This window comes from Ovis canadensis, chromosome 3 (genome assembly GCF_042477335.2).
Source record: "Ovis canadensis isolate MfBH-ARS-UI-01 breed Bighorn chromosome 3, ARS-UI_OviCan_v2, whole genome shotgun sequence".
NCBI lineage: Eukaryota > Metazoa > Chordata > Mammalia > Artiodactyla > Bovidae > Ovis > Ovis canadensis.
In genome coordinates this window covers 100,642,376-100,659,183 of record NC_091247.1, presented here as the reverse complement: position 1 = coordinate 100,659,183, position 16,808 = coordinate 100,642,376, and the positions used below count along the sequence as shown (strand labels likewise).

General features: G+C 41.2%; 1 protein-coding gene across 2 annotated transcripts in view; it reads right to left on the bottom strand.

Annotated features, from left to right (window-relative positions):
- The window catches only part of TBC1D8 (TBC1 domain family member 8), a 137,997-nt gene that overhangs the window by 7,301 nt on the left and 113,888 nt on the right, over window positions 1–16,808 (bottom strand). For both annotated transcript variants that reach the window (XM_069583818.1, XM_069583820.1), the window contains exons 16-17: window positions 11,153–11,393; window positions 10,274–10,339 (exon numbers count right to left, since the gene is read on the bottom strand). In XM_069583818.1, the coding sequence (XP_069439919.1) occupies window positions 10,274–10,339; window positions 11,153–11,393 (307 nt within the window). The remainder of the gene's footprint in view (window positions 1–10,273; window positions 10,340–11,152; window positions 11,394–16,808) is intronic.

The window sequence follows — 16,808 nt, the reverse complement described above, 5'->3', positions numbered from 1 at the left end:
GGCTATACTCCAATACAAAGGAGAAAGGGAAAGACACCCACCTGAGTGCAGAGTTCCAAAGAACAGCACGGAGAGATGAAGCCTCAGTGAACAGTGCAAAGAAATACAAAAAACAGTAGAATGGGAAAGGCTAGAGATCGCTTCAAGAAAACTAGAGATACCAAGGGAACATTTCATGCAAAGGTGGGCACAATAAAGGACAGAAATGGCAAGAACCTAAAAGAAGAAGAAGAAAAGATTAAGAGGTGGCAAGAATACACAGAAGAACTGTCAGAAAAGGTCTTAATGACCCAGATAACCACAACGGTGTGGTCACTCACCTGGAGCCAGACATCCTGGAGTGGGAAGTCAAGTGGGCCTTAGGAAGCATCAGTATGAACAAAGCTAGTGGAGGAGATGGAATTCCTGAGCTATTTGAAATAGCTATTTCAAATCCTAAAAGGTGATGCTGTGAAAGTGCTGCACTCAATATGCCAGCATTTGGTAAACTTAGTAGTGGCCACAGGACTAGAAAAGGTAAGTTTTCATTCCAATCCCAAAGAAGGGTGTTGCCAAACAATGTTCAAACTACTACATAATTGCACTCATCTCACACGCTAGCAAAGTCATGCTCAAAATTCTTCAAGTGAAGCTACAACTGTATGTGAACTGAGAACTTCCATATGTAAAAGCTGGATTTAGAAAAGGCAGAGGAAATGCCAACATTGCCAACATCCACTGCATCATAGAAAAAGTAAGAGAGTTCCAGAAAAACATCTATTTCTGCTTCACTGACTACACTAAAGTCTTTGACTGTGTAGATCACAACAAACTGTGGAAAATTCTTAGAGATGGGAATACCAGACCATGTTACCTGCCTCCTGAGAAACCTGTATGCAGGCAAGAAGCAACAGTTAGACCCGGACAGGAACAACAGACTGATTCAAAACTGGAGAAGGAATATGTCAAGGCTGTCTATTACCACCTTGTTTATTTAACTTATATGCAGAGTACATCATGCGAAATGCCAGGCTGGATGAAGCACAAGCTGGAATCAAGATTGCTGGGGGAGAAATATCAATAACCACAGATATGCAGATGACCCTAATGGCAGAAAGAAAACAAGAACTAAAGAGCCTCTTGATGAAGGTGAAAGAGGAGTGTGAAAAAGCTGGCTTAAAACTCAACATTCAGAAAACGAAGATCATGGCATCCGGTCCCATCACTTCATGGCAAATAGATGGGGAAACGATGGAAACAGTGAGAGACTTTATTTTCTTGGGCTCCCAAATCACTGCGGAGAGTGACTGCAGCCATGAAATTAAACGACACTCCTTGGAAGGAAAGCTATGACAAACCTAGACAGTGTATTAAAAGGCAGAGACATCATTTGCTGACGAAGGTCCGTGTAGTCACAGCTAGTTTTTCCATTAGTCATGTATGGATGTGAGAGTTGGACCATAAAGAAAGCTGAGGGCCAGAGAATTAATGTTTTGAACTGTGGTGCTAGAGAAGACTCTTGAGAGTCCCTCAGATAGCAAGGAGATCAAACCAGTCAACCTAAAGGAAATCAACCCTGAATATTCACTGACTGATGCTGAAGCTCCAATACTTTGACCATCTGATGCAAAGAGTTAAGTCACTGAAAAGATGCTGATGGTGGGAAAGACTAAGGGCAGGAGGAAAAGGGGGCAACAGAGGATGAGATGCTTGGATGGCATCACTGACTCAACAGACATGAGTTTGAGGAAACTGCAAGAGATAGTGAAGGACAGGGAAGCCTGGCGTGCTGCAGTCCACGGAGTCGTAAAGAGCTGGACACAACCGAGCAACTGAACAACAACCAATACAAAAAAAAAAAAAAAGTTAAATTATAATACCACTTTCCATCATATTTTCTTCTTGAGAAAGCCAAACAGTACCTCCCTCTACCTCTACATGGTGGCTAGAAACAGCAATCAACTTCTAACAGCACAGACTTGCATTTGGATCAATTAGGAATTCCAGTATACCCAAGTCATCAGTGGGATAGGAAGATCAACCAGACTCTCCAACTTGTGTCCCAGATATATAATCCAGAAAACCTCCTGAGCTGTGACACATACTGAACATTCACTGGGACCACAAATCCAATCTTAGTGGCTCCTTGACAGTTTGCATAATATCAGGGGTCTTAAGCAACTAGCTTTTCTCTTTTAAAAAGTTCAGTGGAGGAGCTTCCCTGGTGGCTCAGTGGTAAAGATTCTGCCTGCCAATGAAGGAGACACGAGCTCGATCCCTGATCTGGGAAGACCCCAAGTGCTGAGGAGCAACTAAGCCCGTGAGCCTCAACTACTGAGCCTGTGCTCTAGAGCCTGAGTGCTCTGCAACAAGAGAAGCCGCTGAGATGGAAGCCGCGACACCGCAGTACAGAGTAGCCCCTGCTTGCCACAACCAGAGAAAGCCCAAGCAAAAACAATGACACTCAGCACAGCCAGTAATAAATAAGAAATAAAAATAAAATTATAAGATGTTCAATGCAATCTTTTATTTACACAAAAGGTTCCTTAGGAGGTTTATATTCTACACTATTCTTATTTTTCAAAACCTTCAAGTGATATTTTCAACTCAGGATCCCAATCCAAAGACCAGACTTACATCTAGCCTCAGCTGTCTGTCACCAAGTTGAATGAGCCTGGTATCGATTCTGATGCAGCTGGCATTAGTACTGCCCAAGTTATCAGATGTAAACTATCACTTATGTATCCTGTGAGAAGCTGACCTTGCAAGTTTCCATAGTACAGCATCCATTTTCAGAACCTGAGTCTTCAGACTATCTCCAGTGTCTGGGGGAAGCTCATATCTTTCATGACTGGAGTTATCATTTAGTTCACATATTTCCGTGTTAACTGATAAGCCTTCTTCATGTATGCCAACTGGGTCATGCCCATTAATAATCTGGTCCTTAGAGTGATGTAATGATCCTTCAGTCCCTTGGGTTCCAACAGGTATTCTGACGTATCAGCACACTCTCAAGGGCAGGAGATTATAGATTTTATCTTCAGTACTGTTTCTTAGTGTAACCAGAAGAAAAGGCTGACCAAAAAGTGAAGAACCAATATGGTGGACGTGACCTGGGTGCCACAACTTTTTTCTCAGACAAAGAGTAGTTGTCACATGCCATGTATCTTGATAGTAATTTCAAACACGATTTCCTATTCCATACTACTACTAAGGTTGTCGTCCTCAGTGAATATTCCATGAAATCTATGGTTTTATATCAGTAGTCATTGTTGTTCAGGCACTAAAGTCGTGTCCAACTCTTTGTGACCCTGTGGACAGTAGCCCCCAGGCTTCTCTGTCCATGGGATTTTTCAACCAAGAATACTGGAGTAGGTTGCCATTTCCTTCTCCAGGGAATCGTCCTGATCCAGAGACTGAACCCAGGTCTCCTGTATCTCCTGCACTGGCAGGTGGATTCTTTACCACTGAACTACATGGGCTTCCCATATATATTCATATCAGTACTTATGGGTCTTATCTGCAGGTACTCTGGACAAAGCAGACAATGTCATGCAAAGATTTAGTGTATGTCAGTGTTGGTGGTAGAGCAGGGAGCATAGCCGCCTTGCAAAGATCTAGTGTATTTTCAGTTGTACTGCACAGACTTCGAAAGTGGAGCCATTCTGTCAATGAACTTGAACTTCCAAGGTGCATTCTTTAATCAAGGGCAATGGAACAAAATACCTTTTGCCGAGTAACAAAATGGGTCAAATGGTACTGAAATCTTAGCATGCTTAGGACTTTTTAATATTAGTTTCCATACTAATATTATATTGAAATGTCTCCATGCAATTCCTGATTAGGATTTTAAACTAATAACCTCTTCAAATGGACTATCACCATCACTGAGAAACTATATGGACAAGAAGGTAGAAGCAAACGGCATTTTGCTGTACTTGATGGAAACTGCTTTCTTGCCAGTACTGAGAATTTGAATGGTTCAAATGTTTTTGTTTTATTTCAAGCATATGATGATTCTCCCTTACTAACAAATCTGAGTTTTTTTGATAATATGGCTGAATTTTGGTTTTCTGTTTTCAGTATTTATTTATTTGGCTGCCCTGGGTCTTAGGTGCAGCGTGCAGGATCTTTGCTCTTAGTTGCAACACACAGAATCCAGTTCCTTGATCAGGGAAGTCCCATAATATGAGTGAATTTTCAATCCAGCCAACATTTTTTCATATCAAGTATTTAAAAATTTATATAGATATTGATATAAACTTCTCATTTATATAGATATTGCTGTTTTAGTCTATATGCTTGAGGATTCAAATTATAATACTGACGAAACATCATTAATGGAGCGTTTATAACCTCATATTTTTCTAAGATGAGTTTCTGCTTTGAATCCATACTTTGTCCGTGCACATTCATGGTTTCATGTGCTCTTCCAATTCTCAACGAAGTTCACTCAGGTTTTCAACATTTTAAGTCCTTTTTAAAATAACGACCTTTGAGACTTCCCTGGTCCAGGGGTTAGGACTCTGTGCCTCCACTGCAGAGGGGTACAGGTTTGATCCCCAGTCGGGGAACTAAGAGCTGGCACGATGTGCAGCGCAGCAAAATAAAACTATCTTTAATAAAGATAGTTGGAATAATAGTTGGAATCATCTGTAACATTTTCCTTTTTAACTCAGCTTTTTAAAGACACTTGTTTTTGGCTGTGCTGGGTCCTCGCTGCTGCACAGGCTTTTCTCTGGTTGTGGTGAGGTACTCGGCCGCACACGGGCTTCTCACTGTGGAGGCTTCGCTCATTGCAGAGCACAGGCTGCAGGTGCACGGCCTTCAGTAGCTGTGGCGTGTGGGATCGGTGTTCACAGTTCCCGGGCTCGAGAGTTGTGGCACAGGGGCTTAGTTGCTCTGAGGCATGAGGATCCTCCTGGATCAGGGATCGAACCCATTTCTCCTGCATTGGCAGGATTTACCACTGAGCCACCCAACTCAGCTCCTGAAAAAACTCTTCTTTTGGATAGCAAATGCACTCTTGCATGTAAACAACCTCAGGAAGAAATCTCTACTTCCTCACCCAAAGCTGAACACAAAGCCTGAAGCAGCTCCAGTTTCACTTAAGTCAACATCTTGAAAACATCCCTTCACATGGATGCAGAGCCGCAGGGACACCTCTGGGAGCTGCGCCGCAAGTCTGACGATGTATTCCCTGCATCCCGGAGCTCCCAGGGGCAACAAAGCCAGCGCTCTCAGCTCCACTCTCAACAGGCTCTCTTACAGGAAGCTTCCGATGCCTCATTCATTTGTCTTCATTTACCGATCCAATACATCATTCTCATTAGCTGGTTTTGATGCTTCTTCCTAATGGATCTAATGTTCTTCCAGGAAGTTGTCTTCTGGAAGTGCAATTAGTGCAACTAGCTGGGTAAAATGACCAATACCTACATATAGATCAATTTTTTGCAATGAAAACTCCAGGTTTAGTAATCTTCTAGAATACTATTCATCCCTATACCACCTGATGTGGTATCAGATCATCCGGAATATTTCTCTTCTATCTGTTAAACAATGTTATGTACAGTGGAACCCCGATAAGACTGTGAGCTGATTTTTCAGCAGAAACTGCAGGCCAGAGGGAGTGGCACAATGCTTTCCAAGTGCTAAAAGGAAAAAACACAACCAAGAGTATTCCACCCACCGAGGTTATTATTCAGAACTGAAGGGGAGATAAACCATTTCAAAACAACAGATAAAGGCCTTTACCACCATTGAACCAGCCTTATAAGAAAGGTTAAATGGACTTCTTTAAGCTAAAAAGAAAAAGCCCTAACTAGCAACAAGAAAACATAGCAGAGTCAAAATCTGACTGATAAAAGCACTATAAAGATTGCTCAACCACCTCCAAAGTTAGTAAAATGGTTAAAAGACAAAAGTAGTACAATTAAGTAAAGCATAATAGGCCAAAGGACATAAAAAAATAAAATATGTAAAACTTCACATCTAAAGTAAAATGTAGGAAGAGGGAGTAAAAATACATAATTCTTAGAATATGTGTAAACTTAAATTGCTATCAACTTAAAACTGATTGGTATAGATCTGTATATATCTATGTATAAATATCTATCTATATCTATATCTATATCTATAGGCTGTCATATAGTGAAACTTGTGATAACCACACAGCAAAAACCTACACAAAAGATGAGACAGACATCTAAATGTAACACCACAGGTCATCAAACCACAAGGGAAGAGAGGAAAAAGGAAAAGAACTACAACAAGCAATTAACAAGATAGCCCTAAGTACATGTCTATCAGTAATTACTTTAAATGTAAACAGACTAAATTCTCCAATTAAAAAACAGAGTGACTGAATGCATGAAAAAAACAAGACTCATCCATATGCTGCCTACAAAAGGCTCACTCAGACAGTAGGCCACAAGCTGAAAGTGATGGAATGCAAAAGACAGTCCCTGCAAAAAACAGACTAAAACAAAAGCTGGAAAGGGGTCAATCCGACAAGAAGATATAACGTGTAAGCACTGGTGCACCCAGGAGAGGCACACCGAAATAAATAAGGCAGATATTAACAGACCTAAAGGGAGAAATCGACAGCAATACAGCACACTAGTCAGGGACTTTAAGACCTCACTCACATTGATGGATAGAACATCGAGACAGAAAATCAGTAATGAAGCATCAGCCTTAAACCACACGTATATACAACACATTCCATCCCAAAGTAGCAGAATACATATTCTCACATACACAAGGAACATTCTCCAAGAAAACAAGTTTCAATAAATTTAAGAAGACTGAAATCATACCAAGCATTTTTTCCAACCCCATTAGTATGAAACTAGAATTACCAAACAAACAAACTGGAAAAACCACAAATTATGTGGAGGTTAAAAAACCAGTAGGTCAAGAAAGAAATCAAGGAGAAAATTTTAAAAATACCTTGAGACAAATGAAAATGGAAATATAACATTTCAAATTCTACAGGATATAGCAAAAGCAGTTCTAATGGAAATATGCAAGGAGATCCAGCCAGTCCATTCTGAAGGACATCAGCCCTGAGTGTTCTTTGGAGGGAATGATGCTGAAGCTGAAACTCCAGTACTTTGGCCACCTCATGCAAAGAGTTGACTCATTAGAAAAGACTCTGATGCTGGGAGGGATTGGGGGCAGGAGGAGAAGGGGACGACAGAGGATGAGATGGCTGGATGGCATCACAGACTCGATGGTCGCGAGTTTGCGTGAACTCCAGTTAGTGATGGACGAGGAGGCCTGGAGTGCTGCGATTCATGGGGTCGCAAAGAGTCGGACACAACTGAGCAACTGGACTGAACTGAACAGCAATAAATGAAATAGAGATTAAAAAGGCACTAGAAAAAGTCAATAAAAGTAAGACCTGTTTCTTAGAAAAGATCAACAAAATTGACAAACCTTTACCTAGTCTTACCAAGAAAAAGAGAGCTCAAAGTCAGAAATGAAAGAGAAGTTACATCTGACATCACAGACAAAAGGTCGTGAGAAACTCATGTGAACAATTACACAACAAAATGAATAACCTAGAGGAAGAGGATAAACTCCTAGAAACAGAGTCCTCCAAGACTGAATCATGAACAGAAGACCTCAACAGATCAATAGTACATGAAGTATGGCAAAACCCTTCACAATCTTGTAAAGAAATTATCCTCCATTGAAATAATTTAAGAAGAAAAGAACATTGAGTCAGCAGTTGATGCTAAAGCTCCAATACTTTGGCCACCTGCTGGGAAGAGCCAACTCATTGGAAAAGACCCTGATGCTGGGAAAGATTGAAGGCAGGAGAAGGGGGCGACAGAGGATGAAATGGTTGGGTGGCACCACTGACTCGATAGACATGAGTTTGAGCAAACTCCAGGAGATAATGAAGGACAGGGAAGCCTGGCACACTACAGTCCATGGGGTCACAAAGAATCGGACATGACTGAGTGACTTAACAACAACAAACAAAATCCCAGGACCAGATGGTTTCACTAGTGAATTCTACCAACATTCAAGATTTAATAACTAAACTTCTCAAACTCGAAAAAAACTGAAGAGAGAATGGTTCAAAAGTCATTTGAAAAGGCCTGAATTACCCCCATATCAAAACCAAACAAGGATATCATTAAAAAAAAATTATAGGCCCATATCCCTGATGAAAATAGATGTAAAAACCCCTAAGTATGAGCATATCTGATTCAAACATATATTAAAAGGATTACATACCATGATCAAGTGGGATTTATTACAGGAACGTAAGGATGTATCAACATCCACAAATCAACATGATCCAATCCACCACATTAACAAAATCAAGGATAAAAATTGTATGATTGTCTCAACAGATGCAGAAAAAGCATGACAAAATTCAGTACACATTTATGATAAAAATTCTTAAAGGGTTATTTAGGAAATGTTCAGTTCAATTGCTCAGCCGTGTTCAACTCTTTGCAACTCCGTGGACTGCGGCACGCCAGGCTTCCCTGTCCATCACCAACTCCCGGAGCTTACTCAAACTCATGTCCATTGAGTTGGTGATGCCATTCAACCATCTCATCCTCTGTCATCCCTTTCTCCTCCCACCTTCAGCATCAGAGTCTTTTCCAATGAGTCAGCTCTTCGCATCAGGTGGCCAAAGTATTGGAGTTTCAGCTTCAGCATCAGTCCTTCCAGTGAATATTCAGGACTGATTTCCTTTAAGATGGACTGGTTTGATCTCCTTGCTGTCCAAGGGACTCTCAGATGTCTTCTCCAACAACACAGTTCAAAAGCATCAATTCTTTGGTGCTCAGCTTTCTTTATAGTCCAACTCTCACATCCATACATGACTAATGGAAAAGCCATAGCTTTGACTAGACGGACCTTTGTTGGCAAAGTAATGCCTCTGCTTTTTAATATGCTGTCTAGGTTAGTCATAACTTTCCTTCCAAGGAGCAAGTGTCTTTTCATTTCATGGCTACAGTCACCACCTGCAGTGATTTTGGAACTGTATCTCAATGTAATAAAGGCCATATGACAAGTACAGCTAACATCATACTCAATGGTGAAAAGCTATAAGCCATTTCCTCTAAGATCAGGAATGAAACAATGATGCCTACTTTTGCCCACTTTTATTGCCCACATAGTACTGGAAGTGCTTGTCAGACAACTAGGCAGGAACAAGAAACGAAAGGCATCCAGTTGGGAAGGAAGTGAAACTGTCACTATCTGTAGATGACATGGCACCATACGTAGAAAATCTTAAGTGAAAGTGAAAGCCGCTCAGTCGTGTCCAACTCTTTGCGACCCCATAGACTACACAGTCCATGGAATTCTCCAGGCCAGAATACTGGAGTGGGTAGCCTTTCCCTTCTCCAGGGGATCTTCCCAACCCAGGGATCAAACCCAGGTCTCCCGCATTGCAGGCGGATTCTTCACCAGCTGAGCCACAAGGGAAGCAGATGACATGATACCATATGCAGAAAACCTTAAAGGTTCCACCAAAACACTCCTGGTATATATGAATTCAGTAAAGTCGCACACATGCACACATACACACAGTAGAACACTACTCAGCCAGAAAAAGGAAGAAAACCTTACCATCTGCAACAATATAGATGGACCTTGAGGGCATTATGCTAAGCCAAATAAGTCAGAGAAAGACAAGTATTATACAATTTCTATCATATGTGCCATCTAAAAAATGAAACAAACAAATAAAACTCCTTGATACAGAGGTCAGACGGTTATCAGAGGAGAAAGCGTTTGAGAGGTAGGCAAAACAGGTGAAGGAGGTCAATTTTATGGTGACAAATCGTAACGAGATTTACTGTGGTGATCACTTTGTAGTGTATACAAAGACCAACTATTACGTTTTACACCTGAAACTAAATACAATATTATATGCCAGTTTTACCACAATGCAAAACAAAACAAAACAGTAAGCTACAATAACCATCTATTGAGGCAACCAGGGTTTGTTTTCCCCCACATCCCACAGGCTGTTGGTTCTCGAAGTGTGGTCCTCAGACCTAGTGAATCAGAATGGGTAGGCCAGGCATCCTGTGTTACAACAGGCTGCCCAGATGATTCTGATGCACCCCTGGGTTTGGGAACCCCTGCCACAGGCCACACAACACGGTACATCAAACCTGTCATCAGCCACTCCAAACTAGAAATGTCTATTGCCTCGTTTAAATATGTTTAAAAAGAGAAGAACCTCAAGGTCATGCTCAAAGTTGATCCAGGTCAAGGCACAACAGAGCCTAATTTTCTACTTAGAATTTCTTACCTGGAGGGATATGAAGCCGATATAACAGTTTAATTTTCTCATTCATTTCTCCATTATACATAATATCTGCAAAATTAAAGGGGAGAGAGAGAGACTGAGCAGAGGCAAATGGTTCAAATACAGGTGTCAGGACACAAAGTCTGTGTAGAGAGAATGCAGTGAGGCCAGGGTTTGCTGACCTGACGCTTCACCTCCCACCTCTCCAGACACAGTGTGTGTGAAAAGAAAACGTGAGAAGAGCTGCAAGATGACCCTGGGAATCCTGTCTGGCCTCACAGCTGCAGAAAGATTTTAATTTTAGCTGCAGGAGTTAGGAACGTGGGTAGTGGGAGGGACAAATGAGGAGGCTAGGATTAACATACACACCACTATGTGTCAAATAAACAACCAGCAAGGACCTATTGTATACCACAAGGAAATATAATCAATATTGGGTAATAATCTATAAGGGCAAAGACTCTGAAAAAAATATACACACACATACATATATGACTTGTACAACTGAATCTCTGTGCTGTATATCTGAAATTTATACAATATTATAAATCAAATACACTTCAATTAAAAATTGTTTTTTAAAAAATGAGTTAGGAAGGTGTCTCCTAACAACCCACCACCACACCCTGGGTGCCCAGAAGCACATGGTCAGTGACCTTTGATGTTGAGCACCTGGGCTCCCCTCCCCACCGTGACCCTTAGGAAGCTTAAAAGCGGTCACCAGAGGAGCCTGCAGAGGGCTTTTTAAAGTCCCAAAATCTCATCGGGTGAGTCACAGATCTGCTTCATTGAGTGGACACGCCTGCTTCACTATCCCTTTCTCTTGTGTTCACAGACTCACATCCCGTACGAACTCAATGTGGAAAAGACCCAGAGTCATACCGAGGCAGCTCACAAAGGCTTTGAATTCGATAAGGTGATCCATGTTCTCATCCAGAAGCCTGAAAGTCCTTTCCGCGAGGATTTCCGTGTGGGCCCCGCAGGTCCATGGCGAGACAAGCTGGAACAGGCGTGCAAACTGCTGGGCGTCTATGCGGTACTGCTCTGCGTAGGGCCTGCTGGGGTCGTGGCGTGGGGCCACGGGCCGGGGCTGCTCCCAGTAGCAGCTCATCATGTGTTCTCTCTGCCAGGAAGGAGAGAGGCCTGTAAGGGCCGGTGGCACCCCAGGGAGGAAGGCCAAAGCCAACCCGGCCCTCTCCCCTGGCTTGCTTTGCAAAATTATTAAGCAGCAAATAAGCAATATTATAACACAAAAAATGAAAAAACTAACAGTGTCATCGTTCCGACCAGACATGTAAAAGTTTTCGCTTATTACCCTGTAGTCCTTGCCTACATGAATATGTAATTTTGACATTTTAAAAATTCAGGTTTCTTTTTTTCACTGTAGCTAAATATACTTTATCAAATTTAACATTTTAATAATTAAAAATTTTTTTTTTCCTTTTCTTGGGTCATGTGTCATGTGGAATCTTAGTTCCATGACCAAGGATTTAACCCATGACCCCTGCAGTGGAAGCATGGTGTCTTAACCACTGGAAAGTCCCCATGTTAGCAACTTTGAAATGTATAGCTCAGCTATCATCATTTTAATTACAGAAGTCGTACAATTTTTATTCTGATATTTTCGCTTAAAATACTATTATTCAAAAGACAAAAACTAGTAGATAAATCTATAGGCTACAGAAGAAACTAGCAACGCTGGTTACCTGTGGGGGTAGGAGACAGGGGCAGCACCCAGATTAAGAAGCAAGCGTTTTTACTACATGCTACTTTTTATACATTCTGAATTTTGAACCACATGACCATATTAACAAGTCAAAATTTTAAAAGAAAAAAAAAAAAAAGACCATTTGACGTCTTGGGAATAGACTGAAAACTAAAGCAATCAACACGGGCCCCACCACTGATCACTGAGGACCAGCCAGGCTCTTCAGAGCATGTCTTTTGCATCTCGTGGGACGTCTCGGCTCACTGACTCAGCTGACTTCACAGCTTCAGTGCCCTCTGCCCACAGGATGGCACAGGAACAAGCACAGATGCTCTACCATCCCAGTACCTGTGCTCAGATGGAGACCAAAACGCCATTTATAATTTTACCGCGTATTACCAGCAGCCATGTTCTTCAAAAAGCCTCTGCAGAATGATGAGAAGTACTGTAAGAACTCTTAAGTGTAAAATGAAGGTCTCGTAAATTCCCATTTCTCAAAACCCAAGACACGCTGTGAATTTGCGTGTATATTTTTGTCATCCTGTCATGCTAGCTAGAGGCCCTCAGAATCCTATCCAGAAAACACAGTTATAAAAGCTAAAGACCAGTGCAACCAATTTACACAGAATCCTAGAAGCCAATACAAAACTCAGCAAAGGATATGAAGAGATGATACAAGAAAGCAGACAATTAGCCAATAAACTCACAAAAGGGCATGCAACCTCACTAATGGGTGCGCAGATTGAGGTTAGGATGAAATGCTACTTTCTGGGACCTCCCTCGTGGTACAGTGGCTAAGATGCCAGTACTCCCAACACAGGGGGCTCAGGTTCAATCCCTGGTGAGGGAACCGGATCCCATCCATTGCAGCAAGAGTTCACAGGCCACAGCTAAAGATCTCGCAGGCCTCAATGAACACTGACGATGCCACGTGCCGCAACCAAGACCCAGTGCAACCAAATAAATAAATAGTTTTTTGAAAACAAAACGCAATTTTCTACAAGGCTAGCAAAAATTTTAAAGACCCATAATATTAAATGATAGCTGAGTATGAAACATTAGGAAATGAAAACTTTCAGACATCATCAGTGGAACTGAAATTTGAAAGATCTAGAACACTTTAGCAACAGTGACTGAAATTTGGTTTGTGCATCCCTAAGGAACCTCTCCTACAGAAACAGCAGCACAGGTGTCTGGAGAAAGGCTCAAGGATGCTCTGCACAGCACTGTTTATAAAGCAGAAAAAACTGGAAACGAGGGAGGGGTGGGAAGGCGGGGCCAGAGGGAGGGGACAGGTGTATACATACAGCTGATCACACTGTCATACAGCTGAAACTAACAACATGAAACAGTTACACTCCCATTTTTTTTAAAAAGCACACTTTAGGAATATATTAATACAAGGCACTGTTTCGGGTCCTGGGTATTTCCCAGAGTAGCCCCTGACTACCAAGTATAGATTGTTCCCATCTCACTTGGAGAGAGAAGACTAATAAAATTGTTCTCAGTTTCAGAGAATAATGGACAGATGTCACAAACATGGGTTTATATGATTTAAAACACTGCTTTATTGTCTGGATGGACCGTGAGGGCATTACAGTAAGTGAAATAAGTCAGAGAAAGACAAATAATATATGATCTTGTAAGTGCAATCTAAAACAATATTACAAATCATTCCAGTCATAGAGAAGGATCAGATTTGTGGTTTTACCAGAGGCAGGAGCTGGGGGTGGGCTGTAGAATAAGATGGTAGTGGTCAAAAGGTACAAATTTCCAGTTAAAAGACAGATGAGTCCTGGGGATGTATGTATACCATGATGACTATACTTAGCACTGCTGTATGGTATATTCCAAAGTTGCTAAGAGAGTAGGTCCTAAAATTTCTCATCACGAGAAAAAAACCATTTTTGTTGCTTTGGGTTTTTTCTTTTTGTATCTATATGATTATACAGTGGAAGTGACAAATAGATTCAAAGAATCAGATCTGATAGAGTGCCTGAAGAAATATGGACAGAGGTATTTTAACACTGTATAGACAGTGTTAAGACAGTGATCAAAACCATCCCCAAGAAAAAGAATGCAAAAACGCAAAATGGTTGTCTGGGAAGGCCTTACAAATAGCTGTGAAAAGAAGAGAAGTGAAAAGTAAAAGAGAAAAGGAAAGATATACCCATCTGAATGTAGAGTTCCAAAGAACAGTAAGCAAAGAAAGGCTTCCTAAGTGAACAATGCAAAGAAATAGAAGAAAACAATAGATTGGAAAAGACTAGAGATCTCTTCAAGAAAATTAGGAATACCAAGTGAACATTTCATGCAAAGATGGGCACAATAAAGGACAGAAATGATATGGACCTAACAGAAGCAGAAGATATTAAGAATAGGCAGCAAGAATACACAGAAGGAATATACAAAAAAGATCTTCATGACCGAGATAATTAGAATAGTGTGATCACTCACCTAGAGCCAGACATCCTGGAATGCGAAGTCAAGTAGGCCTTAGGAAACATCACTATGAAAAAAACTAGTAGAGGAGATGGAATTCCAGCTGAGCTATTTCAAATCCTAAAAGATGATGCTGTGAAAGTGCTGCACTCAATATGCCAGCAAATTTGGAAAACTTAGCAGTGGCCACAGGACTGGGAAAGGTAAGTTTTCATTCCAATCCCAAAGAAGGGCAATGCCAAAGAATGTTCAAACTATTGCACAACTGCACTCATCTCACACACTAGCTAAGTAACGCTCAAAATTCTCCAAGGAAGGCTTCAACAATATGTGAATTGAGAACTTCCAGATGGTCAAGCTGGATTTAGAAAAGGCAGAGGAACCAGAGATCAAACTGCCAAGATCCACTGGATCATAGAAAAGGCAAGAGAATTCCAGGAAAGCATCTACTTCTGGTTCATTGACTATGCTAAAGCCTTTCTTTGACTGTGTGGATCACAACAAACTGGGAAATTCTTAAAGAGATGGTATTATCAAACCACCTTACCTGCCTCCTGAGAAACCTGTATGCAGGTCAGTAAGCAACAGTTAGAACTGGACATGAAACAACAGACTGGTTCAAAATTGGGAAAGGAGTATGACAAGGCTGTATACTGTCACCCTGCTTATTTAACTTATATGCAGAGTACATCATGAGAAATGCTGGGCTTGGATGAAGCACAAGCTGGAATCAAGATTGCTGGGAGAAATATCAATAACTTCAGATATGCAGATGACACCACCTTTATGGAAGAAAGCGAAGACGAACTCTTGATGAAGGTGAAAGAAGAGAGTGAAAAAGTTGGCTTAAAACTCAACATTCAAAAAACTAAGATCAGGGCATCCAGCCCCATCACTTCATGACACACAGATGGGGAAGCAGTGGAAACAGTGAGAGACTTTATTTGCAGGGGCTCCGAAATCACTGCAGATGGTGACTGCAGCCATGAAGTTAAAAGACCCTTGCTCCTTGGAAGAAAAGCTATGACAAACTTAGACAGCATTACTTTGAGACATTACTTTGCCAACAAAGGTCTGTATAGTTAAAGCTATGGTTTTTCTAGTAGTCATGTATACATGTGAGAATTGGACCATAAAGAAGATTGAGTACTGAAGAATTAATGCTTTTGAACTGTGGAGTTGGAAAAGACTCTTGAGAGTCCCATGGACTGCAAAGGAGATCAAACCAGTCAATCCTAAAGGAAGTCAATCCTGAATATTCATTGGAAGGACTGATGTTGAAGCTGAAGCTCCAATATTTTGGCCATCTGATACGAACAGCCAACTCATTAGAAAAGATCCTGATGCTGGGAAAGATTGAAGGCAGGAGGAGACGGGAATGACAGAGGACGAGATGGTTGGATAGCATCACCGACTCAATGGACATGAGTTTGAGCAAGATTTGGCAGATGGTGATGGACAGGGAAGTTTGGTGTGCTGCAGTCCATGGGGTTGCAAAGAGTTGGACGTGACTGAGCAACTGAATAACAAGTGACATGATGGATGTTAACCTACTGTGAATCATTTTGCAATATATATAATTCACTATGCTATACAGCTTACACTCAGCGCTATAGGTCAGTTATATCTCAATGAAACAGAAAAAGAAAAAAGAATTGCATTCAGGCAAAAAAGAAAGATGACTTTAAGTTCAGAATAAAAGTGGATTTCACTAAGTACACACTGTTCATCTGTAACAGGAAAGAGTCTGTGAAAAAGACAGAGAAGACTGTTTGTTGTTAATACAGAGAACAGTCACACCTGTACATCCCAGGCTTAGGAAAGGACGCAGGGGAGTTAAGGCCACTCCTTAATGAGAACCTATCACATATTTATTCAACAATGTAAGGGTATCTCTTTGTGGCCCTTTCCCTGGGAAAATGAACCTCTGGTTCAAAAGGCAAGAGAGACATGCCAAATCCAACTAGGGAACCTTATACCTTGCAATGACCCAGAGGGATGGGATGAGGAGGGAGGTGGGAGGGGGGTTCAGGATGGGGAACACATGGACACCCATGGCAGATTCATGTCAATGTATGGCAAAACCAATACAATATTGCAAAGTAATTAGCCTCCAATTAAAATAAAACAAAAACAACAACAAAAACCCAAGAATTAAGATATATGAAGTCAGAATGGATGTATGTGTATGGGTGAGTCGCTCTGTTGTCCACCTGAATCTACAATATTGTTAATCAGCTATAAAATAAAAAGTTAAAGAAAAAGAGTACTCCCTAATAAACATCCTGAACACCAAAAAAAATTAATTAATTAAATATATGAGGTCAGACTACAACAGCCAAGGAAATTCAGAGAAGGTCAGGAGCAAGAGCTGAGGTGTGGGGACAG